At 46.3% G+C, this 26,692-nt stretch overlaps 1 protein-coding gene across 1 annotated transcript in view; it reads right to left on the reverse strand.

Annotated features, from left to right (window-relative positions):
- Positions 1–26,692, reverse strand: part of ANKRD17 (ankyrin repeat domain 17) — a 119,591-nt gene that overhangs the window by 25,593 nt on the left and 67,306 nt on the right. The window contains 9 exon segments of the mRNA XM_038759530.1: positions 1,299–1,470; positions 3,812–3,928; positions 4,189–4,284; positions 14,371–14,533; positions 20,199–20,374; positions 20,521–20,734; positions 23,621–23,763; positions 25,976–26,121; positions 26,287–26,398. Of these exon segments, the coding sequence (XP_038615458.1) occupies positions 1,299–1,470; positions 3,812–3,928; positions 4,189–4,284; positions 14,371–14,533; positions 20,199–20,374; positions 20,521–20,734; positions 23,621–23,763; positions 25,976–26,121; positions 26,287–26,398 (1,339 nt within the window).

The following is a 26,692-nucleotide window of genomic DNA, read 5'->3' on the forward strand; positions in this document are numbered from 1 at the left end:
CATAAATTGATGTATATAAGCTTAGGGGTCCACTGCACTGCCGCTGGCCATCGGAGGTGATGAAGGGAAGGCTGGGCCAGTTGACAAACCCCCAACAGAAAAGGAAAGTTAAGGGGCAAAGCTGGTAGGAGGCCTAAGCCTGATTTCAGGAGAAACAGCATGGCTTGGTGGAAAACGCACGGGCTTGCGAGTCAGAAGGTTGTGGGTTCTAATCCCGGCTCTGCCACTTCTCAGCTGTGGGACTTTGGGCAGGTCATTTCACTTCTCTGCGCCTCAGTTCCCTCATCTGTAAACTGGGGATGAAGACTGCGAGCCCCACGTGGGACAACCTGATTACCTTGTATCCCCCCAGCACTTGGAACTCAGCACTTTTAGACTGCGAGCCCACTGCTGGGTAGGGACTGTCTCTATATGTTACCAACTTGTACTTCCCAAGCGCTTAGTACAGTGCTCTGCACACAGTAAGCGCTCAATAAATATGATTGATTGATTGATTAGAACAGTGCTTGGCACGTAGTTAGCACTTAAATACTATTATTATTATTATTATTTTTCTGTTATGGGTTTATTTGGGGGAGTCACTGAGACACTGTGGAATGGGACTATTAACCCAAACCATTCCTGGTGGTTCCTCACTTCCTACCTGGGCCATAGGGTGTAACTAAATCTGAGAATTGAAAGTATCTCTGCAACAGACTTGAATACGCTTTTAAAATCAAAGCTAAAGACGTTGCAACATGCTCCTAGAGGGGGGAATTTGGAAAAAATCACCTAATTCAAGGAATTACAATCGATGTTTTTCATGTGGGCTTACACACACCCCCGTCCGCTTTTCAGATTTACTATATTTGAGACCGGTGGGAAAATGGTGACTGATACTACAGAACTGAAAGGTTTCACAGGATGTTTAGAGAAGCAGCGTGGCTCAGTGGAGAAGAGCGTGGGCTTTGGAGTCAGAGGTCATGGGTTCAAACCCCGGCTCCGCCAATTGTCAGCTGTGTGACTTTGGGAAAGTCACTTAACTTCTCTGTGCCTCAGTTACCTCACCTGTAAAATGGGGATTGAGACTGTGAGCCCCCCATGGGACAACCTGATCACCTTGTAACCTCCCCAGCGCTTAGAACAGTGCTTTGCACATAGTAAGCGCTTAATAAATGCCATCATTATTATTATTATTATTATGTTTAGTGAAAAACAGGCAGAGGGAAATCCACACAATTAAAAGCAAGGAGAGTTTTGAAGGAAATGGTTGCCACATAAAGCCTTAAATTAGTACAAGTTCAAAAAAGTAGGCAGACCTTCAACTTTTAGCTTCTCCTTCTCCTGAGCAGCTTGTAGTTCAAAGTTCTCTTTATTCTTTGCTTCGATTTCTTCAAGTTTCCTCCTCTGCTCTTCCTTTTTCTTTCTTCTCTTCTCCTTCCTTTTCTCTCGTTTAGCAGCCAGAGCCAGTCTCCTGCTCTCTTCCCTTAGCTGGTGATTCCGGGAGACAAAAGGAAACACACTTGACTAGACACGCATTGGCAAGCAGGCCACAGGATCGAGACTTTCACTTCGGGAAAATTGTTTTAATAAACCTTCAGGGAGCCAACTGTGGCATCCAGCGCTTAGAACAGTGCTTTGCACATAGTAAGCACTTAATAAATGCCATTATTATTATTATTATTATTATTATCAAAAGAACAGGATGCTCTTCTACAACTGTCCCTCTCGGTGAAGACCCCCCCGGGACCTGCGGATTAGCTTTCCCTTCCCATTCTCCATGGATCTGCTTCCTATCCAAGCAGGCTCACACTGGGCGTGTGGACGAGGTGAGAAGTTTGCAGCCCCTCTCGAGGCCTGACAAGTTCAAAGTGTGATAAACTTTGGAAAGAGCCCGGGCTTTGGAGTCGGAGGTCGTGGGTTCAAATCCCAGCTCTGCCACTTGTCAGCTGTGTGACCTTGGGAAGTCACTTCACTTCTCTGGGCCTCAGTTCCCTCATCTGTAAAATGGGGATGAAGACTGTGAGCCCCACGTCGGACAACCTGATTACCTTGTATCTACTCCAGCGCTTAGAACAGTGCTTGCTTAACAAATACCAATATTATTATTATTATTATTATAAATGCGGCTTTGGGGGAGACGTCCAGAAAAGCCCTTTTGGATGAGCTGAAATGGACGGTCCCCATCTTTAGCCCTTCAAAGTTCAGGTTAATACGTATGGGGGGCAGAATCCCAGAACGTAAAGACTGGAAGGGCCCGAGGGTAAGTCTCCAATCCATCACCCGACAGGAGCACGGGCAATATTCCGCGTAGGGGGGAAAAAAAACAATGAATAGACATCAATCCTTCTTTTAAAGGCCTCTAAGGGAGAAAGCAGCAACGTAGTGTTGAATTTCACCGATCACCCAAACAGTACATGCGAAGCAGCGCTTGGTGGAAAGACCACGGGCCTGAGAGTCAGAAGGATCTGGGTCCTCTTCCCGGCTTTGCCACGCCGGCTGTGTGACCGTGGGTGAGTCACTTCGCTTCTTTGTGCCTCAGTTATCTCATCCGAGAAACGGGGATTAAGAGTGTGAGCCCTACGTGGGACGGGGACGGTGTCCAACCTGATCAATTTGTATCTACCTCAGCGCTTAGAACAGTGCTTTGCCCATAGTAAGTGCTTAGTATAGCAGCTCTCCCTACTGAGAGCTCACCTCCTCCAAGAAGCCTTCCCAGGCTGAGCCCCCCTTTTCCTCTCCTCCTCCCCATTCATTCATTCATTCAATCGTATTTATTCAGCACTTACTGTGTGCAGAGCACTGTACTAAGCGCTTGGGAAGTACAAGTTGGCAACATATAGAGACGGTCCCTACCCAACAGCGGGCTCACCCGCCCTACCTCCTTCCCCTCCCCACAGCACCTGTATATATATTTGTACAGATTTATTACTCTATTTATTTTACTTGTACATATTCACTATTCTATTTATTTTGTTAATACTGTGCATTTAGCTTTAATTCTATTTATTCTGATGACACCTGTCCACATGTTTTGTTTTGTTGTCTGTCTCCCCATTCTAGACTGTGAGCCCGTTGTTGGGTAAGGACCGTCTCTTTATGTTGCCAACTTGTACTTCCCAAGCGCTTAGTACAGTGCTCTGCACACAGTAAGCGCTCAATACTATTGAATGAAAGCATGAATGAATGAACAAGAACCATCATTACTACGATGACGATAATTATCATTATTACTACTATCACCACATGAAGTTAGACCAAGCAAGAAAGGAATTGTAGACGTCAGGGTCATTAGCTGTAGACCCGAACCTAACTTGGGGAAGCAGCGTGGCTCAGTGGAAAGAGCCCAGGCTTTGGAGTCAGAGGTCATGGGTTCAAATCCGGCTCCGCCACTTGTCAGCTTGTGACTTTGGGCAAGTCATTTCACTTCTCTGTGCCTCAATTCCCTCATCTGTAAAATGGGGATTAAGACTGTGAGCCCCACGTGGGACAACCTGATCACCTTGTAAACTCCCCAGCGCTTGGAACAGTGCTTTGCACATAGTAAGCGCTTAATAAATGCCATTATATAAAAAAAACAAAACTCCTCTAGTTGACCACCGAGGCAGTTGGGGCTGCCCCGGGACTTGGGGGGTCGGAGTTGGACGCTGGGCTTGCCCACTGGCTACAACACTCGGTTCCCTTTCGTGACATATTTCCGGGGTACTTGGGACCCCCTGATTCACCCTATCCGGTCCACATCAAATCTGGACAGGTTGACGACCAGCCACACAAATAAATTCAATTAGGACAGCGGAGAAAAGGCATTTGTTCACTGAGGGAAGAGTCTTACCTTCTCCAAATCTAACTCCTCTAGTAGAATGCTTGCATTTTTATTTGCTTCAGCAGCCTGTCTATCTTTGGCTTGTACTATTGACTCCATACAAAGATGGCACTTCTTTAGCATCTCCTACAATGACAAAACACACCGGTTTTTAGTTTCCAAGATAACTCCATGTCTTCTCATCGCTTACGGTAGCAATACTGTCAATTAGCATCTGCAAGAAATACACGGCAATCGATACCAAGCAGGCCGGCACAGTGGGGAGGAGGAATGGGGAAAGGATGAAGTCATGAGCAAATGTGCTGCTGATGCTTTTAAAAATATTCAGGATCCAGAACGCCCCCCGCAACCACCCTGCTTTCGGATGCTTTCGCAAAGAGACTTACCTTGTCAGTGATGGTCGCTATGTATCTCATACATTCTGAATCCGAGGGAAACTGATTGACTTCTTTCACTAAATAACGTACTACTTTCACGTGGCCCTGCAAAAGAAGCGTCGACATTGGCTCCAAGACCTGTACGTCCATCGGTACGGAAAAATGTCCCGAGACGGGGTGGTCAGACTGTTTGGACGGCTTTTCTCAATGTCATGGTAACTTTCCTGTGGCATATCGATCCGACACTACGCGTTACGTATATTCCAGGCGCATGCTACAATGAACGAGTACACTGTCACTCTGATAAATGCTGAGAAAATGCTTTGGGATTTCAATCAATCAATCAATCAATCAATCGTATTTATTGAGCACTTACTGTGTGCGGAGCATTGGACTAAGTGCTTGGGAAGTCCAAGTTGGCAACATATAGAGACAGTCCCTACCCAACAGTGGGCTCACAGTCTAAAAGGGGGAGACAGACAACAAAACCAAACATACTAACAAAATAAAATAGAGTAGATATGTACAAGTAAAATAAATCAAATTGATTGGGGCACACAGTAAATAGAATTTACTGAATTTAGATTTTAGAATTTAGATTGATTTGTGGCCTGGAACGGTGGAGAGTCAATAGAATTTACTGAATTTAGATTTTAGAATTTAGATTGATTTGTAGCCTGGAACGGTGGAGAGTCAATCGACAGCAGCAGTGTTTCCTTACAAAGTCTACGTCAGATTCGTCAAATCATTTATACTAACTGTGTCAATTTGACGTGATGAATGCTAATGTCCCCCTTTTAGACTGTGAGCCCACTGTTGGGTAGGGACTGTCTCTATGTGTTGCCAATTTGTACTTCCCAAGCGCTTAGTACAGTGCTCTGCACATAGTAAGCGCTCAATAAATACGATTGATTGATTGATTGCGGGTCACCACGGCCCACTGGAGCCGGGCCAAATGACCTCAGGGCCTCCTCAGGATCTACCATCTGGGAAGGATTGACGCACGACTCTTAATGTGTAGTAATCGCCGTTACGCTGTATTTCTTTTCATAACGAGAAGCTACACACGGTCTTCCAAACAACAACCTGGTGAACTCTCTGCTCGCAGAACTTATCGTAATGTACAGCCTTAAGAAGAAACAGATACTAAAGAAGATCCATTTGTTTTTGTCTTGTAATAATAATAATGATGGTATTTCTACTATGTACCAAGCACTGTTCTAAGCGCTGGGGTAGATGCAAGGTGATGAGGTTGTCCCACCTGGGGCTCCTAGCCTTGTCCCAACCTCCAATCCTCCCTCCCCACCCGCTCTCAAAGAAGATTCCCGAAAGCCTGTTTTTGTTATCCCCGACTAAAGCTTTCTTACAACATCAAGTAAGGAACAAAAAGGTATTAGGGGCTTAATATCAATCGTCTGTACAGACTTCTTCACGTGATTTTAGTAGTTGCAGACACTGCATCTGAATGGGGGCTTAAAAGGCCGATGCCAGAGAAGCAGGGTGGAATAATAATAATAATAATATTATATTATTATATATTATATTATTATAATACATTACTATATATTATAATAATATAATTATTATATATTATGATATATAACAGCATATAATATAATAATATACAATATAATATGTTATAACATAATTATTATATATTATATATTATATATTATTATTATTATGGCATTTGTTAAACGTTTGCTATGTGCAAAGCACAGTTCTAAGCACTGGGAGGGATGAGGTTGTCCACGTGGGGCTCACAGTTTTAATCCCCATTTTCCAGATGAGGTAACTGAGGCCCAGAGAATAATAATAATAATAATGGCATTTATTAAGCGCTTACTATGTGCAAAGCACTGTAAGCGCTGGGGAGGTTACAAGGTGATCAGGTTCGAGGGGCTCACAGTTTTAATCCCCATTTTCCAGGTGAGGGAACTGAGGCCCAGAGAAGTGAAGTGACTTGGCCAAAGTCACCCAGTTGACAAGTGGCGGAGCCGGGATTCAAACCCATGACCTCTGACTCCCAAGCAGGGCTCTTTCCACTGAGCCACGCTGCTTCTCCGACTCCGACGTGGATTAGTGGGTAGACCATGGACCTGGGAGTTGGAAGGACCCGAGTTCTAACCCAGGCCCCGCCACGTACACGTCTGCTGTGTGACCTGGGGCAAATCGCTTAACTTCTCTCTGCCTCAGTTACCTCATCTGTAAGATGGGCATTAAGACTGTGAGCCCCATGTGGGCCATTCATTAAACTGTATTTATTGAGCACTTACTGTGTGCAGAGCACTGTACTAAGCACTTGCAAAGTACAATCCAGCAACGAGCACAGACAATCCCTGCCCACAGTGGGCTCACAGTCTAGAATCAATCAATCACATTTATTGAGCGCTTACTGTGTGCAGAGCACTGTACTAAGTGCTTGGGAAGTACAAGTTGGCAACATATAGAGACAGTCCCTACCCAACAGTGGGCTCACAGTCTAGAAGGACACGGATGGTGCCCAACCTGATTAAGTTGTATCAACCACAGTGCTTCATACAGTGCCTGGCACTATGGTAATCGCCTAAAATGTACCGTAAAAAAAAAATCCAGCTTGTATAACAAATAGGATTAAAAAAAAAATTAAAAAGGAGGGGAAGGGGTAGAAGACCCACACTCCGGACCCCACCGAGTACATAAAAAAAGTTATCCCTTAGGTTGTTTGACACCATTCATTCAATCGTATTTATTGAGCGCTTACTGTGTGCAGAGCACTGTACTAAGTGCTTGGGACGTACAATTCGGCAGCATCTAAAGACGGTCCCTACCCAACAACGGGCTCACAGTCTAGGAGGAGGATCCAGATAACAAAACAAAATATGTAGACAGGTGTCAAAATCGTCAGAACAAATAGAATTAAAGCTATATGCACATCATTAACGAAATAAATAGTAAATATGTACAGGCCAAATAGAGCAATAAATCCGTACAAATATATATACAGGTGCTGTGGGGAGGGGAAGGTGGTAGGGCTGGGGGGGGTGGAGAGGAGGAGAGGAAAAAGGGGGCTCAGTCTGGGGCAGCAATTGGCACTGGGGTTTTTCTCGTTTGTTTCTGTTTTTTGCGCCTCCTTGTTTCTCTTTCCTCGTGCAGCTTTAGCTCAAAGAGATCCTTTCCTTTCTCAAGAGCAATATGTCACGCTGGCCTATCGTCGGGAACGGACTCCCAGCTATTCCACAGCATTGTCTGAGGCTTTGTTTCACTGTGTCTGTTAAACGCACGAGGCCTTCCCCGACTGAGCCCCCTCCTTCCTCCCCCCCCTCCTCACCCTCCCCACAGCACCTGGATATATGTTTGTACGGATTTATTACTCTATTTTATTTGTACATATTTAATCTGTTTATTTTATTTTGTTAATCTGTTTTGTTTTGTTGTCTATCTCCCCCTTCTAGACTGTGAGCCCGCTGTTGGGTAGGGACCGTCTCTAGATGTTGCCAACTTGTACTTCCCAAGCTCTTAGTACAGTGCTCTGCACACAGTAAGCGCTTAATAAATACAATTGAAATACCTCCTTCCCCTCCCCACAGCACCTGGATATATGTTTGTACGGATTTATTACTCTATTTTACTTGTGCATATTTTATTCTATTTATTTTCTTTGGTTAATATGTTTTGTTTTGTTGTCTGTCTCCCCCTTCTAGACTGTGAGCCCGCTGTTGGGTAGGGACCGTCTCTAGATGTTGCCAACTTGTACTTCCCAAGCTCTTAGTACAGTGCTCTGCACACAGTAAGCGCTTAATAAATACAATTGAAATACCTCCTTCCCCTCCCCACAGCACCTGGATATATGTTTGGACAGATTTATTACTCTATTTTATTTGTGCATATTTTATTCTATTTATTTTATCTGGTTAATATGTTTTGTTGTCTGTCTCCCCCTTCTAGACTGTGAGCCCGCTGTCGGGTAGGGACCGTCTCTATATGTTGTCAACATGTACTTCCCAAGCTCTTAGTACAGTGCTCTGCACACAGTAAGCGCTCAATATATACGACTGAATGACTGAAACAGGCCCTCTGCCCTCCATGCTTTAGGTTCCCCAATTTTAGTGGGTTTACTTCCCCACCAGAACAGGATTAAACCGCTCCATAATGGTAGATGCTGGGTTTTTATCCCACTCACAGGGTGGGGGGCCCTCTCCTTGAAGGGTTTTCCAAAACAGTAGTAAACCTCGTTCTCCTATAAAGCAAGGCAGTGGGCTCTGAATTCGCACTTTGTCTGCAGTTGTATTAGCTTTAGAGTTAGCAACCGTTTGGGCCTAAGCATGTGGAATGTATAAAACTCCAGAAAAGCATTAGCTTTAGAGTCAGCACCCATTTGGGGCTAAGCATGTGGCATGTATAAAATTCCAGAAATCAAACGTGCCTGGCCTACAAGCTCACTAGCAGGAGGGACAGAGATGAAAAAGATTTACACGAAGAGAGTAGTCACGAGAAACTGCAAGTACAGCCGAAGCAGCGTGGCTCAGTGGAAAGAGCCCGGGCTTTGGAGTCAGAGGTCACGGGTTCAAATCCCGGCTCTGCCAATTGTCAGCTGTGGGACTTTGGGCAGGTCGCTTCACTTCTCTGGGCCTCCGTTCCCTCATCTGTCAAATGGGGATGAAGACTGTGAGCCCTACTGAGAGCTCATCTCCTCCAGGAGGCCTTCCCAGACTGAGCCCCTTCCTTCCTCTCCCCCTCGTTCCCCTCTCCATCCCCCGCATCTTACCTCCTTCCCTTCCCCACAGCACCTGTATATACGTATATATGTTTGTACCGATTTATTACTCTATTTATTTTACTTGTACCTATCTATTCTATTTTATTTTGTTAGTATGCTTGCTTTTGTTCTCTGTCTCCCCCTTCTAGACTGTGAGCCCACTGTTGTGTAGGGACTGTCTCTAGATGTTGCCAGCTTGTACTTCCCAAGCGCTTAGTACAGTGCTCTGCACACAGTAAGCACTCAATAAATACAATTGATTGATTGATTGAGCCCCCCGTGGGACAACCTGATCACCTTGTAGCCTCCCCAGCGCTTAGAACAGTGCTTTGCACATAGTAAGCGCTTAATAAATGTCATTATTATTATTATGGTATTTGTTTAGTGCGTACTATGTGCCGGACACTGGGGTGGATGCAAGCAAATAGGGCTGGACACAGTCCCTATCCCTCTTGGGGCACCCAGTCTCAATCCCCATTTTGACAGAGGAAGGAACTGGGATCCAGAAGTGAATAATATCATTATTATTATTATTATTATTATTATGACTACTCCTGGTTATGAGGAGGAGCAGTTCACGAGTACCACACCCCAGGCCCCAACTCTGAGCCCTTACACTGTTGAAGCAGAACTGCTTTCCTGCGAATGTCCAGAGTTACGCTGGCACTTGCCTGGCCAGAAATACTGTACGTTGCAAAAATGGATTTCTAAAGGCTTGGAATACTAATGTTTCCAGAGAAAATCATCAGTGGGAGGGAGAAAATGAATGGAAAAAAAAAAAAAACAAAAAACACCAGTGAATCAAAGTTAAATCGGGAACTCGGAGATTCAGAGGCTAGCCTAAAGCAGCTGCGAGATGGCAGTGACTGAGACAGAATGACGAAGTGGGGTGGAACTAAGGCTACTCTCCAAGATCACATCATCAATCGTATTTATTGAGCGCTTACTGTGTGCAGAGCACTGTACTAAGCGCTTGGGAAGTACAAATTGGCAACATATAGAGACAGTCCCTACCCAACAGTGGGCTCACAGTCTAAAAGGGGGAGACAGAGAACAAAACCAAACATACTAACAAAATAAAATAAATAGAATAGATATGCACAAGCAAAATGAATGAATGAAGAAGGAAGGAAGGGGGAAGGGAAGGGAAGGGAAGGGAAGGGAAGGGAAGGGAAGGGAAGGGAAGGGAAGGGAAGGGAAGGGAAGGGAAGGGAAGGGAAGGGAAGGGAAGGGAAGGGAAGGGAAGGGAAGGGAAGGGAAGGGAAGGGAAGGGAAGGGAAGGGAAGGGAAGGGAAGGGAAGGGAAGGGAAGGGAAGGGAAGGGAAGGGAAGGGAAGGGAAGGGAAGGGAAGGGAAGGGGAAGGGAAGGGAAGGGAAGGGAAGGGAAGGGAAGGGAAGGGAAGGGAAGGGAAGGGAAGGGGAGGGAAGGGAAGGGAAGGGAAGGGAAGGGAAGGGAAGGGAAGGGAAGGGAAGGGAAGGGAAGGGAAGGGAAGGGAAGGGAAGGGAAGAGAAGGGAAGGGAAGGGAAGGGAAGGGAAGGGAAGGGAAGGGAAGGGCAGGGAAGGGAAGGGAAGGGAAGGGAAGGGAAGGGAAGGGAAGGGAAGGGAAGGGAAGGGAAGGGAAGGGAAGGGAAGGGAAGGGAAGGGAAGGGAAGGGAAGGGAAGGGAAGGGAAGGGAAGGGAAGGGAAGGGAAGGGAAGGGAAGGGAAGGGAAGGGAAGGGAAGGGAAGGGAAGGGAAGGGAAGGGAAGGGAAGGGAAGGGAAGGGAAGGGAAGGGAAGGGAAGGGAAGGGAAGGGAAGGGAAGGGAAGGGAAGGGAAGGGAAGGGAAGGGAAGGGAAGGGAAGGGAAGGGAAGGGAAGGGAAGGGAAGGGAAGGGAAGGGAAGGGAAGGGAAGGGAAGGGAAGGGAAGGGAAGGGAAGGGAAGGGAAGGGACGGGAAGGGAAGGGAAGGGAAGGGAAGGAAGGGAAGGGAAGGGAAGGGAAGGGAAGGGAAGGGAAGGGAAGGGAAGGGAAGGGAAGGGAAGGGAAGGGAAGGGAAGGGAAGGGAAGGGAAGGGAAGGGAAGGGAAGGGAAGGGAAGGGAAGGGAAGGGAAGGGAAGGGAAGGGAAGGGAAGGGAAGGGAAGGGAAGGGAAGGGAAGGGAAGGGAAGGGAAGGGAAGGGAAGGGAAGGGAAGGGAAGGGAAGGGAAGGGAAGGGAAGGGAAGGGAAGGGAAGGGAAGGGAAGGGAAGGGAAGGGAAGGGAAGGGAAGGGAAGGGAAGGGAAGGGAAGGGAAGGGAAGGGAAGGGAAGGGAAGGGAAGGGAAGGAAGAAATACACCCTGTCGGGTGTCTTCGCTGAACTGAACGGAGCCAGAACTGGTCAGGAAATGGGATTGGGAGCAGGAGGGTCTTGGAAATGATGGAGCTTTTGGCTTCAACTGTCCACTCTGCTGCACGTTTTGTGGAAAAAAATCTGCGCCGCTGCCACAGCTGCTCTGGGTGATGGGGAGAAAGCCCACCTGAGCCTCAGGATTTGGAAACGATCAATCCGACTGATTGATCCAGAACTTCCCTAGCGTTCATCGCCTATCACAGGTCACAGTGGGTACTGGATGTAAGAATGAAGTACACTTCACATAGAGAAGCAGCGTGGCTCCGTGGAAAGAGCCCGGGCTTTGGAGTCAGAGGTCATGGGTTCCAATTCCGGCTCCGCCAGCTGTCAGCTGGGTGACCTTGGGCAAGTCACTTCACTTCTCTGGGCCTCAGTTCCCTCATCTGTAAAATGGGGATTAAGACTGTGAGCCCCCCCTGGGACAACCTGATCACCCTGTAACCTTCCCGGCGCTTAGAACAGTGCTTTGCACATAGTAAGCGCTTAATAAATGGCATCATTATTATTATTATATTCCAAAGAGGCCTTATCATTATAGGAGCAAAAAAGCAAAAGCTCTTATCGACTGCCTGCTGTACTTTGCCGGCAAATTCACCCACAAAAATGTGCCAAATTTCCTCAACACCAGATGCAATTGGGCTCTTCTTCCATTTGTCCATTCCAATTTACAAGCAATTTCAAAGGAATGTCTCTGAAAACAGCTCACGGCACGACACCCTGGCAGCATGTTTTTCAACCGTTCCTTTTGCCTTGATGAAAGAGTAATAATAATAATAATAATGGCATTTATTAAGCGCTTACTATGTGCAAAGTACTGTTCTAAGCACTGAGTAAGAATTGTGGAGCTGGTTTCTGCACCTCCCTCCATCAGATCGGGGGTACAGCAGCCTGGGGGATGGATATAGGGGGGATGACATCCTCAAGCAAGCACTAGGCCCCCAAAGTTAGGTTCCTAGGTGATTTGCATTCTTGATAATGATAATGAATATCCCGTACCATAACTAAGTGGATTTCCTCATCAGCAATAATAATAATAATAATAATAATAATAATGATGGCAATTATTAAGCACTTACTATGTGCAAAGCACTGTTCTAAGCTCTGGGGAGGTTACAATGTGATCAGGTTGTCCCACGGGGGGCTCACAGTCTTAATCCCCATTTCACAGTTGAGGTAACTGAGGCACAGAGAAGTGAAGTAACTAGCCCCAAGTCACACAGCTGACAATTGGCAGAGCCGGGGTTTGAACCCATGACTTCTGACTCCAAAGCCCATGCTCTTTCCACTGAGCCACGCTGTATATTTAAACCACCCTCCCCCTGTCATACAAACACACACACACACATGATTAATGCGCCTCAATTTTGATGAGATACCACTGCTCCATCTCTAATTGACATCGGTCTGAGAAAGGCAATGAAGTGGCTTCTCCTCACTAAGTGGCACTCATTTACAGATCAACTTTTTCCGCTCCTCCTCCCCATTCCCCTGCCCTACCTCCTTCCCCTCCCCACAGCACCTCTATATACGTTTGTACAGATTTATCACTCAATTTATTTTACTTGTACATATTTACTATTCTATTTATTTTGTTTTATTTTATTACTCTATTTTAGTTGTACATATTTATTCTATTTATTTTATTTTGTTAATATGTTTTGTTTTGTTCTCTGTCTCCCCCTTCTAGACCATGAGCCCACTGTTGGGTAGGGACCACCTCTATCTGTTGCCAATTTGTACTTTCCAAGCACTTAGTACAGTGTTCCGCACACAGTAAGCGCTCAATAAATACGACTGAAAAAAATGTTAATGATGTGCATTTAGCTTTAATTCTATTTGTTCTGACGACCTGACATGTGGACACCCGTCCACATGTTTTGTTTTGTCACCTGTCTCCCCCTTCTAGGCTGTGAGCCCGCTGTTGGGTAGAGTCAATCAATCAATCAATCAATCGTATTTATTGAGCGCTTACTGTGTGCAAAGCACTGTACTAAGCGCTTGGGAAGTACAAGTTGGCAACATATAGAGACGGTCCCTACCCAACAGTGGGCTCACAGTCCAGAAGCAGCATGGCTCAGTGGAAAGAGCACGGGCTTTGGAGTCAGAGGTCATGGGTTCGAATCCCGGCTCCACCACATGTCTGCTGTGACACCTTGGGCAAGTCAATTAACTTCTCTGAGCCTCAGTTACCTCATCTGAAAAATGGGGATTAAGACTGTGAGCCCCCCGTGTAACAACTTAATCACCTTGTATCCCCCCCAGCGCTTAGAACAGTGCTTTGCACATAGTAAGCGCTTAACAAATGTCATCATTATTATTATTATTATTAGAAGGGGGAGACAGAGAACAAAACCAAACATATTAACAAAATAAAATCATCATCATCAATCGCATTTATTGAGCGCTTACTATGTGCAGAGCACTGTACTAAGCGCTTGGGAAGTACAAGTTGGCAACATATAGAGACGGTCCCTACCCAACAGTGGGCTCACAGTCTAAAAGGGGGAGACAGACAACAAAACCAAACCTACTTAACAAAATAAAATAAATAGAATAGATATGTACAAGTAAAATAAATAACTAGAGTAATAAATCCCAGCGCTTAGAACAGTGCTTTGCACATAGTAAGCGCTTCACAAATGTCATCATTATTATTATTATTATTATTAGAAGGGGGAGACAGAGAACAAAACCAAACATATTAACAAAATAAATAGAATATGTACAAGTAAAATAACTAGAGTAATATGTTGTCGACTTGTACTTCCCAAGCGCCTAGTCCAGTGCTCTGCCTGCAGTAAGCGCTCAATAAATACAATCGAATGAATGAATCAACTGGGGAAAATGCGATTCTTCTATGACACTCAGAAGACGGTAGTAAAAACAGAAGTTTTATGAAGGCAAAAAACAAACCCATTCAGGGTGGGGGGGGGAGATGCAATTCAGCAGGCTTTTTAATCCAACCTCAAAGAAAGAAAGAGGAAAGGAATAATTGGTCAGAACAACTTATCTATATATTAAGCCCAAGCAAACGGGGCAAGGGGGGAAAGGACCCCCAAGAGCGGAAAAGGAGGAGGCCAGGCTACCTTTCTAAAAGCCGCCATAAGCGGTGTTATCTTCCGGTTGTCGGCGGCGTCGACGTCCGCGCCCGCCTGGACCAGCAGCTGGACCACATCGAGGTGCCCCCCGTTCGCCGCCAGCCACAGCGGGGTGTTGCCTTTCTTGTTCCGGACGTCGATGTGGGCTCCCCTGGAAACGGGACGGGGCGGGGGAAAGAAAAAAAAAAAGAAATCAATCCATCTGCGGTATTTATTAAGCACCTGCTGCACACAGGGTACTGTACTAGGCACCTGGGAGAGTATGAGCCCACTGTTGGGTAGGGACCGTCTCTGTATGTTGCCAACTTGTACTTCCCAAGCGCTGAGTACAGTGCTCTGCACACAGTAAGCGCTCAATATGATTGATTGATAATAATAATAATGATGATGGCATTTATTAAGCGCTTACTGTGGGCAACGCACTGGGCAGGTTACAAGGTGATCGGGTTGTCCCACGGGGGGGCTCACGGTCTTAACCCCCATTTTACAGGTGAGGGAACTGAGGCCCAGAGAAGTGACGTGACTTGCCCAAAGTCACCCAGCTGACAAGTGGCGGGGCCGGGATTTGAACCCGTGACCTCTCACTCCAAAGCCCAGGCTCCTTCCACAGAGCCACGCTGCTTCTCTATGATATGATAGAGTTGGTTACCATGATCCCTGCCCTCAAGGGCCTTATGCTATAATCAATGAATAATAATAATAATGGCATTTGTTAAGCGCTTACTATGTGCCAGGACTTATGTTGCCAACTTGTACTTCCCAAGCGCTTAGTACAGTGCTCTGCACACAGGAAGCGCTCAATAAATACGATTGATTGATTGATTGCCACGCACTGTTCCAAGCAGCAGATACCTTAGGGTGGTGAATAGGATCTCCCCATCAGTAGCAATTAATGGTGTTTATCATTATATTAATAATAATAGTGGTACATGTTAAGCACTTACAGCACTTAGAACAGTGCTTTGCATATAGTAAGTGCTCAAATACCATTATTATTATTATTATTATGTGCCAAGCACTGATCTAACCGCCGGGGTAGATAACAATTATGATATTTGTTAAGAGTTATGTTCCAGGAGTGCTACGAGGTAATCAGGTTTGACCAGTCCCTGCCCCACACTCACTGTGTGCAGAACATTGTACTAAGCCCTTGGGAGACTGAAGCTTGTCTTGGGCAGGGAACGTGTCTATTTTATTGTTCTCTCTGGAGCACTCAGTATTGTGTTCTGCACACACCAAGTGCTCAATCAATCATCATCATCATCAATCGTATTTATTGAGCACTTACTATGTGCAGAGCACTGTATTAAGCACTTGGGAAGTACAAATTGGCAACATATAGAGACAATCCCTACCCAACAGTGGGCTCACAGTCTAGAAGGGGGAGATAGAGAACAAAGCCAAACATACTAACAAAATAAAATAAATAGAATAGATATGTACAAGTAAAATAAATAAATAAATAGAGTAATAAATATGTACAAGCATATATACATATATACAGGTGCTGTGGGGAAGGGCACTGAACCATACTACTAACTGACCAACAGAGTAAAATGCGACAGAGATGGTTGATGTGTTCCCTGCCCATAAGTTTACAGTTTAGAAGGGGCTTACAGTCTACAGGGAACAAGGCACAGAAGGAAAAAAAAAAAACTGATTAAAAAAATTGTTGCCTTTGGTATATTTCAAACCCACAAGTTGTTATTTTGTTTGTTTGCTTGTGGCATCTGTACTTTGTTGAAAAACGGGGACAAGGCTACAGAACTGTGTTGTTACGGACCAACAGAGTAAAATGCAACAGAGATGGTTGATGTGTTCCCTGCCCACAAGTTTATCATCATCAATCGTATTTATTGAGCGCTTACTATGTGCAGAGCACTGTACTAAGCGCTTGGGAAGTACAAATTGGCAACATATAGAGACAGTCCCTACCCAACAGTGGGCTCACAGTCTAAAAGTTTATAAAAGTTTATAGTTTAGAGGGGGCTTATAGTCTACAGGGAACAATGCACAGAAGGAAAAAAAACCTGATTTAAAAAAAATTTGTTGCCTTTGGTATATTTAAAACCCACAAAGTTGTTATTTTGTTTGTTTGCTTGCGGCATCTGTACTTTGTTGAAAAACGGGGACAAGGCTACAGAACTGTTGTTACGGACCAACAGAGTAAAATGCAACAGAGATGGTTGACGTGTTCCCTGCCCATAAATTTATAGTTTAGAGGGGGCTTATAGTCTACAGGGAACAATGCACAGAAGGAAAAAAAAGCCTGATTAAAAAAAAAAAAATTGTGCCTTTGGTATATTTAAAACCCACAAGTTGTTATTTTGTTTGCCTGTGGCATCTGTACTTTGTTGAAAAACGAGGACAAGGCTACATAACTGTGTTGTTATGGACCAACAGAGTAAAATGCAACAGAGGTGATTGACGTGCTCCCTGCCCATAAGTTTACAGTTTAGAGGGGGCTTATAGTCTACAGGGAACAATGCACAGAGGGAAAAAAAAGCCTGATTAAAAAAAAAAAATTGTGCCTTTGGTATATTTAAAACCCACAAGTTGTTATTTTGTTTGTTTGCCTGCAGCACCTGTACTTTGTTGAAAAACGGGGACAAGGCTACCTAACTGTGTTGTTACGGACCAACAGAGTAAAATGCAACAGAGATGGTTGATGTGTTCCCTGCCCATAAGTTTATAGTTTAGAGGGGGCTTATAGTCTACAGGGAACAATGCACAGAAGGAAAAAAAAACCTGATTAAAAAAAAATTGTGCCTTTGGTATATTTAAAACCCACAAGTTGTTATTTTGTTTGTTTGCATGTGGCATCTGTACTTTGTTGAAAAACAGGGACAAGGCTACATAACTGTATTGCTACGGACCGAGTAAAATGCAACAGAGATGGTTGACGTGTTCCCTGCCCATAAGTTTACAGTTTAGAGGGGGCTTATAGTCTACAGGGAACAATGCACAGAAGGAAAAAAAACCTGATTAAAAAAAAAAATTGTTGCCTTTGGTATATTTCAAACCCACAAGTTGTTATTTTGTTTGTTTGCTTGCGGCACCTGTACTTTGTTGAAAAACGGGAACAAGGCTACATAACTGTGTTGTTATGGCTGTGAGAAGGGCCTATGTCTAAGTAATTCTCTTTTTCCTTTCCCAGGTGCTTAGCTCAGTGCTCTGCCACAGTAGGACTGACTGATCGAGAAAAGGTGAAGAGTCTCATTTTAGGCTGCAGAGAAGAGAAGCCGGCAGAGGACTTAGTAACTGTCTTTGAGTGTATGAAAAATTAACCATTAATAATAATAATAAGCCTGTTGTTGGGTAGGGATTGTCCTTGTTGCCAAATTGTACTTTCCAAGCGCTTAGTCCAGGCTCTGCACGCAGTAAGCGCTCGATAAATACGATTGAATGAATGAATAGTGTTTGTTAAGCGCTTACTTTCATTCATTCATTCATTCAATCGTATTTATTGAGCGCTTACTGTGTGCAGAGCACTGTACTAAGCGCTTGGGAAGTCCAAGTTGGCAACATATAGAGACGGTCCCTACCCAACAGTGGGCTCACAGTCTAGAAGGGGGAGACAGAGAACAAAACAAAACATATTAACAAAATAAAATAGGTAGAATAAACATGTACAAGTAAAATAAATAGAGTAATAAATCCGTACAAACATATATATACAGGTGCTGTGGGGAAGGGAGGGAGGTAAGGCCGGAGGGATGGAGAGGGGAAGGAGGGGGAGACGAAGGAGGGGGCTCAGTCTGGGAAGGCCACCACTGTTGTAAGCACTGGGTTAGATAAAAGGTAATCAGATTGTCCCACGTGGGGCTCCGTCTTAATCCCCACTTTCCAGATAAGGCAACTGAGGCCCAGAGAAGTTAAGTGACTTGTCCAAGGTCTCACAGCAGACAAGTGGTGGAGCCGGGATTAGAACCCACGGCCTCTGACTCCCGAGCCTGTGTTCTCGCTCCGCTGCTTTCCATTACAAGAAGTCTTCTAGTACCACCGAGGGAAAAGAAAGACTGAGGAACCTGGCCAGGCTACATTACGAGACCATGGCTAGACAGAAGGAAAACACTGTTCGTCCGCACCCACAATTTTACGATGCGTGGCTGAGCTCCTCCCTTGGCCGGGGATATTTCTGAACGGTGCCCGAAGGCTTCAGCTGCTAGCTTATTGTTGGTTCCCGGATCTCTCGCGCTGGCTAACGGCAAGGAAATCAATCAATCAATCGTATTTATTGAGAGCTTACTGTGTGCAGAGCACTGTACTAAGCGCTTGGGAAGTACAAGTTGGCAACCTATAGAGATGGTCCCTACCCAACAGCGGGCTCACAGTCTAGAAGTGAGGCTGGATTCACCCCGGGTGCCCAGCCGTGATTCACTGCTCCGACGACTACCCCTGGGCATATTTATTCTATTTTATTTTGTTAATATGTTTTGTTCTGTTCTCTGTCTCCCCCTTCTAGACTGTGAGCCCGCTGTTGGGTAGGGACCGTCTCTATATGTTGCCAACTTGGACTTCCCAAGTGCTTAGTACAGTGCTCTGCACACAGTAAGCGCCCAATAAATACGATTTAATGAATGAATGAACGAAGGTGACCGTGAAGGATCCCGGGGGCCGGCCTGCTCGGTGTGGTGGACTTTGCTGGGCTCTCCTGAGGCTGTTCTTAGATGACCAGAGGCTTCAGGCTTTGAAGCAGCGTGGCTCAGTGGAAAGAGCCCAGGCTTTGGAATCAGAGGTCACGGGTTCAAATCCCAGCTCTGCCAATTGTCAGCTGGGTGACTTTGGGCAAGTCACTTCCCTTCTCTGGGCCTCAGTTCCCTCGTCTGTAAAATGGGGATGAAGACTGTGAGCCCCCCATGGGACAACCTGATCACCTTGTAACCTCCCCAGCGCTTAGAACAGTGCTTTGCATATAGTAAGCGCTTAACAAATACCATCATTATTTATTCTATCTATATGTATATATTGATATTCCATTTATTCCAATGATTTTGACACCTGTCTACATGTTTTGTTTTGTTGTCTGTCTCCCCCTTCTAGACTGTGAGCCCGTTGCTGGGTAGGGACGTCTCTATATGTTGCCAACTTTACTTCCCAAGTGCTCAGTACAGTGCTCTGCACACAGTAAGCATTGGGACCGTCTCTATATGTTGCCAACTTGTACTTCCCAAGCGCTTAGTACAGTGCTCTGCACACAGTAAGCGCTCAATATATGAACGAATGACTGAATGAATGAACTGACTCCAAAGTAGCCACCAGGAACGGACTAAAGGGCAGCAGGATGATAATAATTATAATGATGGCATTTATTAAGCGCTTACTACGTGCCAGGCACCGTTCTAAGCGCTGGGGAGGATACAAGATTATCAGGTTGTCCCACGGGGGGCTCACAGCCTTAGTCCCCGTTTTTCAGGTGAGGCAACTGAGGCACAGAGGAGTCCAGTGACTTGCCCAGGGTCACCCAGCTGACACGCGGCGGAGCCGGGATTAGAACCCCATGACCTCTGACTCCAAAGCCCTCTTGCCACTGAGACACGCTGCTTCGCCGGTAGTAGTGATGGTGGTAGAGTGGTTAGAGGTGGAAAGGAAGGAGAGAAAGGGAACGACAGAGGAAAATTTGCTGTTCTCCGCCAGCAGCCGTCTCCTCAGGGTGGGCACGACAAAGGGCCGTGGCAGCCACGGCTCTTCTCGTCTTCCCTCTCGGTAGCCTAACAATGTTCCCGGCCCTTAGGAGGAAGAGGGGGCTCATCTGTAAGCTGCGGGGGTGGCCCCTCCGTCTTGGCCAAAGCAAACAGTGCCTTCGACCGGCTTACCTGCTGATAAGCAGCTCACAGAATTTGTAGTGGCCCTTATCGGCTGCGATGGTCAGGGCGGTGTCTCTGGAGGAGGGCACCGGAGGGGCGTTTACATCGGCGCCTTTGTCCAGAAGAACCCGGCCCACTTCTGCGTACCCTCCGGAAGCAGCTTCCATCAGTGGCGTGAGGCCAGTCTGGGGGAATGGGAGAGTTAAAATTCAAAAACTTGGAGAACAAAAAAAAAAAGAAAGCGCTCCACACGTTAACGCCCCCCGGGATGGGTCAAAAATTGCAAAGCGGAAAAAAATCTAGCCACACGGGAGCTCTTCATCGTCCTTACCTTAGCTCTGTGTTCCACGTTAGCTTTCCTGTCAAGGAGTAGACTGACCACTTCAGTTCTTCCTTGAAAGCAGGCCAAGGTAAGGGCAGTGTTGCGATTCGTCTCTATCTGAGCATTGATGTCAGACCCCATGTCCAATAATAGCTTAACGGCAGCTGTGTGCCCATTCATGGCTGCCAACATTAAAGGAGAAATGCCCAGTTTGCTACCAGTTCTGAAACGGGGGGGGGAAAAAAAGACACCAAAAGATTATGCACACCAAATATGAAAAGGTGACAGAATAAATCTATCAAGCCCTAGGCTGTCTCCTGTTTGGAAGTCCCGAAGGCACTACAAATATTCCTTCAAAAACTGCAGGGGGAAAATCAACTTCGGTCTGCCCCCTCTGTTACCACCTTTTTCATCTCTTTTTTAATGGTATTTGTTAAGCGCTTACTATGTGCTGGGCACTGCGCTAAGCGCTGGGGTAGATAGAAGCAAATCAAGTTGGACCCAGTTCATCACCATCAATCGTATTTATTGAGCGCTTACTGTGTGCAGAGCACTGTACTAAGCGCTTGCACTATACTAAGCGCTTATGTCCCACATGGGGCTCACGGTCTTAATCCCCATGAGAGAAGCAGCGTGGCTCCGTGGAAAGAGCCCGGGCTTTGGAGTCAGAGGTCATGGGTTCAAATCCCGGCTCCGCCAATTGTCCGCTGGGTGACTTTGGGCAAGTCACTTCACTTCTCTGGGCCTCAGTTACCTCATCTGGAAAATGGGGATGAAGACTGTGAGCCCCCCCGTGGGACAACCTGATCACCTTGTAACCTCCCCAGCGCTTAGAGCAGTGCTTTGCACACAGTAAACGCTTAATCAATCAATCAATCGTATTTATTGAGCGCTTACTGTGTGCAGAGCACTGTACTAAGCGCTTGGGAAGTACAAGTTGGCAACATATAACATATAAATGACATTATTATTATTATTTTATATGTTGCCAACTTGTACTTCCCAAGCGCTTAGTACAGTGCTCTGCACACAGTAAGCGCTCAATAAATACGATTGATTGATTGATTGATTGACTTTACAGATGAGGTAACTGAGACAACAGAGAAGTTAACTGACTTGCCCTTGGTGAACCAGCAGATAGGTGTTGGAGCCGGCATTGGGACCCTGCCCTTCCGATAAGATGCTGGATCCACTAGGCCATGCTGCTTCTCACTTTTCCACCAACTGAGGTTCACATGAACGCCATTTCCGTTCCCTGAATAATTAATCCCCCCCTCCACCCTCACGATACGGCCCATCTGTAAGGAGTAGGGTCCGTGTCTGCTTTAAACAGACGATCAGTCCCCAATGCTATCTGGTCTGCTCCTCCTTGAAATTCCTCTCTAGGGCCTGTCGAAGAGCCGGTACAGGGAGAGTAAAGAGAGCTACACCCATGGGAGAATCTCCAAAAACTGGGCCCTATCACATCCCCCGCTGCCACAATGTGGTGATAGGCCTCATTTTCTTTTAAGGGCCAGAGGAAGGGCATCCCATTGCACTCCATGCGCAAAGGCTCGTTGTGGGCAGGGAATGTGCCTGCTTATTATATTGTAAAATAAATAAATAATGATGGCATTTGTTAAGCGCTTACTACGCACAAAGCACTGTTCAAAGCGCTGGGGAGGTTGCAAGGTGATCTGGTTGTCCCACGGGGGGCTCACAGTCTTCATCCCCATTTTCCAGATGAGGTAACAGGCACAGAGAACTGACTTGCCCAAAGTCACAGAGCTGACAAGTGGTAGAGCCTGGATCTGAACCCATGACCTCTGACTCCAAAGCCCGGGCTCTTTCCACTGAGCCACGCTGCTTCTCCAGAAAAATGTGGGTTCATTCGATCTTCAAGACACTTGCAATATTTACTGAGCACATCCTGTGTGCAGGGCACTGTCGTAAGTACTTGGGGGAGTACAGTAATAATAATAATAATAATGGCATTTATTAAGCACTTACTATGTGCAGGGTACTGTTCTAGGTACCGGGGAGGTTACAAGGCAATCAGGGGGCTCAGAGTCTTAATTCCGATTTTCCAGATGAGGTAACTGAGGCCCAGAGAAGTGAAGTGACTTGCCCAAAGTCACCCAGCTGACAACTGGCAGAGCTGGGATTTGAACCCATGACCTCTGACTCCATCATCATCATCATCATCAATCGTATTTATTGAGCGCTTACTGTGTGCAGAGCACTGTACTAAGCGCTTGGGAAGTACAAATTGGCAACATATAGAGACAGTCCCTACCCAACAGTGGGCTCACAGTCTAGAAGGGGGAGACAAAACCAAATATACTAACAAAATAAATAGAATAGATACGTACAAGTAAAATAAAGAAATGAATAAATAGAGTAATAAATATGTACAAACATATATACATATATACAAGTGTATATATGTATACATATATATACATATATCCAAAGCCCGGGCTCTTTCCACTGAGCCACGCTGCTTATTGTTCTCTCCCCAGCCCTTAGTACAGTGCTCTGCAAACAGTAAGCGCTCAATAAAGAGACGGGCTGACTTGTGTGTGCCCAGGGGGTGGGGAAGAAGAGGAGACGGGCACAAGGGGAGGAATCCCTCTTCCCATCACAGACCTACACCAGCCTAAGATCCACAAAACACAAGACCCGTGCCCGCGACGACCCAATTTTCAGTACAAAACCCTCCCGGGCTTGCCACCCACGGGTAGACTGACTCTCCCGCCCACCGTATTTTTGCTTTTTGAAAAAGCACGGGAGAACACGATTGTCTTGTCAAAAGAGGCCATCAACGGTATGCATCGAGCAGAGCACTGTTCTGAGGACTTAGGGGAGATCAACGGAAATAAAAGGCACGACGCCTGCTCGCTAGGGGCTTGCAACTGGATGGGGAGCTGGATGGCTCGGCAGATAGTCAACTGAAAACGGGGGGCCTAAATGAGGGTGAAGCGAATAGAAGTAATCTCCAGACCCTTCAAACGACGGCTCATTCAAAACTAGAGACTGGCGTCCACCGCTTCTACATCTCCAGTGAAAACCGGGGGCTTTGCCGGGTAGAAACTGCTGATGAACATTGTAGAGTGAGAACATCACTTGCCTGGAATTAATCTCTGCGCCGGCATTGAGCAGTATTTTGATGATGTTCACGTAGCCGCCGGAAGCCGCAAGACTTAAAGGCGTGTAATCAGAAACATTTCTGTGTTCTTTATTCGCTCCTCGGGTCAACAGTAGCTCCACCACCTGGAAAGTTACAGGAGAGAGAATGATTGCTTTCGCAATGACCTGCCGTTGATATTCAGAGGTGTAGCTTCTCGCCAACAAACTCAAATATCACTACTGTGAAACTGGGCAAGGCAGTGCCTTTTTCATTCATTCAGTCGTATTTATTGAGCGCTTACTGTGTGCAGAGCACTGTATTAAGCGCTTGGGAAGTACAAGTTGGCAACATATAGAGACGGTCTCTACCCAACAGCGGGCTCACAGTATAGAAGGCTGTGCCTTTTTCTTTCCAACTGCAGGGCCTCCCAACGAAAGACACTCTATGGAAGGTGGACGGACAGGCAACGTCAGTCGGAAGACAACAGCCTTGCTTGCCTTGTCCCATACCCACTTCAGGGAATAATAATAATAATAATAACAATAATGGCATTTATTAAGCGCTTACTATGTGCAAAACACTGTTCTAAACGCTGGGGATGTTACAAGGTGATCAGGTTGTCCCACGGGGGGCTCACAGTCTTAATCCCCATTTTAGTACAGTTACAGTACACTTTAGTTCAGTACAGGATTCCCCCACCCACAAGTTACACTGTTTCTGTTGTATAGAACTAAAGGGGCCATTACTTGCTAGAGCAACAGAAGCCAATTCCAATTAGGTTTGGGGAAAAAACCCCAAGCCTTGTGTATGAGAATATGCTATAATGATATCCCTGGCTAATTCCTTTGTGGCAGGAAGAATTAAGGCACGGACCCCATCTCGGGATCCCCCTGATATTTTACCGTGCCCTTACCTGCTGAGTTAAGCAATGGGAAGAGGCTCATCTTTTTCTTATGGCATTTATTAAGCGCTTACTATGTGCAAAGCACTGTTCTAAGCACTGGGGAGGTTACAAGGTGATCAGGTTGTCCCACGGGGGGTGCTCACAGTCTTCATCCCCATTTTACAGATGAGGGAACTGAGGCCCAGAGAAGTGAAGCGGCTTGCCCAAAGTCACAAAGCTGACAAGTGGTGGAGCCGGGATTTGAACCCAAGACCTCTCACTCCAAAGCCCGGGCTCTTTCCCCTGAGCCACGCTGCTTCTCATTCCCACCTGAAGCTTCTATTCATTCAATCGTATTTATTGAGCGCTTACTGTGTGCAGAGCACTGGACTAAGCGCTTGGGAAGTACAAGTTGGCAACATATAGAGACGGTCCCTACCCGACAGTGGGCTCACTGCCTAGAGGACCTATTGACGTCTGGATCTACGGCGGGATTTCAGATGATCGCCGAACCTGGTTCGAAACCTCACGCGGGTCCCTGCCTCCGCCTCTCCAAGGATGGCATCTGCCAGTGCCAGTCGGCCTCGTGTACTACAGTCAGTGTGTGCGGTGCTGTAAGTTGCCCTGTGAGACCCACGGAAGCCTTCTTTCAGCCACTTCTGGTTGGGAGCCAGCGGGAACGTCTGCCTGAAACGGAGGCCGGCTTGATGGGCGATCATTCTGTGCTGGCGAGACCAGGCCGCGAGGGCCCAGCTCCCGAGGGATCGCGGGCTAACCGAAGGCCTCAGAGCGCTCGCTCTGGTTTTAACAAGCTCTCTCGGGACGAGAGCCCTCGGCTGGCAAATTGCTTGGGACCGACTCTTTCCCACAAGACTTAACGTATTTCTACCCTACCATCTGCTGCATAGCTTCAGGATTCCTCCAGGCTGGCAGCGAGGAATGCTCAGGGAAGTAGAGAGTGACAAGTGTGGGGCACAGAGTGGTGACGGAGAGATGTGAGATACGCGCGGGAGGATGTTTCATGCCCCCTTCTCCTTCCAACATTCTCCCCTTCCACTTCCAGCTGCACCCCAATCCACTTCCCGTTTCTTCTACGCCCACCAGTTCCTTGGGAGCCGTGCTTTTCCCGTGCCACGACCGCAGTGAGGGCCCTGGCTTCCCCGCCAACTATCCCCTTGCCCAAGGACTCCCAATCCAAGCAGGATTGGGTTACACTAACTCCGCCACAGCAAGACTGATGGAGTCAGTGCCCTCCATCTCGTTACATTCGGGATTCTTATTTGGCAGATGAAGACAAAACCTTCAGGAATTCCCTCACGAGAAAAGTATACTTCCAAGGTTAGCGCTTCAGAAGGGCTGAATTCTGAGGCTGCCTGAGAATTCCCGGTGACGGAAAGTTTCAAGTTCAAACCCACGATCGTCAAGGTCTAAAAAGTTACACGAAGCACACAAGTCCGGAATCAGGAACTTGCCTCTTGTCGTCCCCCAGAACAAGCCAGAGATAGGGGCGTATCCTTCGTTCTCTCCGACTGGGCTTCAATGTCTGCCCCGTTATCCAGCAGGATTTCCACGACGCCAACGTGGCCGGCAGTAGCAGCTAAGATAAGTGGAGTAAAACCTGGAAAAACAAGGGGGCCATCAGTACACTTTGAGCACTGCCACAAAATACGTCCCATGCTTTTAACTGTGTGAAACGGCCCGAGACTGTCAGGGTTTCTCCTCAGCAAAGCAGGATTGTTTTAAAACTACCTTTTACTATGTAAAAAATAAATTTAAATCCCACCTTTCTTGTCTCTATGCTCAATACTAGCTCCTCTCTCTAGAAGTGTTTGTACCAGTTCTTCATGGCCACCAGCACAGGCAAGGGTCAGTGCTGTGTCATGATTGCTCTCGGTCTGCAAAAACAAAAACGTAAAAAACATGCCTTTCATGAAATTCACAAGGTTTCCACCTCCACAATGAACCACACTCTTAGCATCCGTAGAGACATTTGTTAGAAACCACCCCCCCTTCAAAAACCTTGTACAAAAAGAAGAAATTATTCCCCACAAAGGGATATTCTTTAGCCAATTACGTTTTCTGCAACAGGAGAGTTAAAATAAAATCAAAATATTTTTTTCCTGATAGTGTGTACGATTATTTTAAAAAAATCCTCATACATAAACTTAAGAGCTCACATTTTGGTACGT

This window comes from Tachyglossus aculeatus, chromosome 17 (assembly GCF_015852505.1).
Source record: "Tachyglossus aculeatus isolate mTacAcu1 chromosome 17, mTacAcu1.pri, whole genome shotgun sequence".
In the NCBI taxonomy this organism is placed as follows: Eukaryota; Metazoa; Chordata; class Mammalia; order Monotremata; family Tachyglossidae; genus Tachyglossus; species Tachyglossus aculeatus.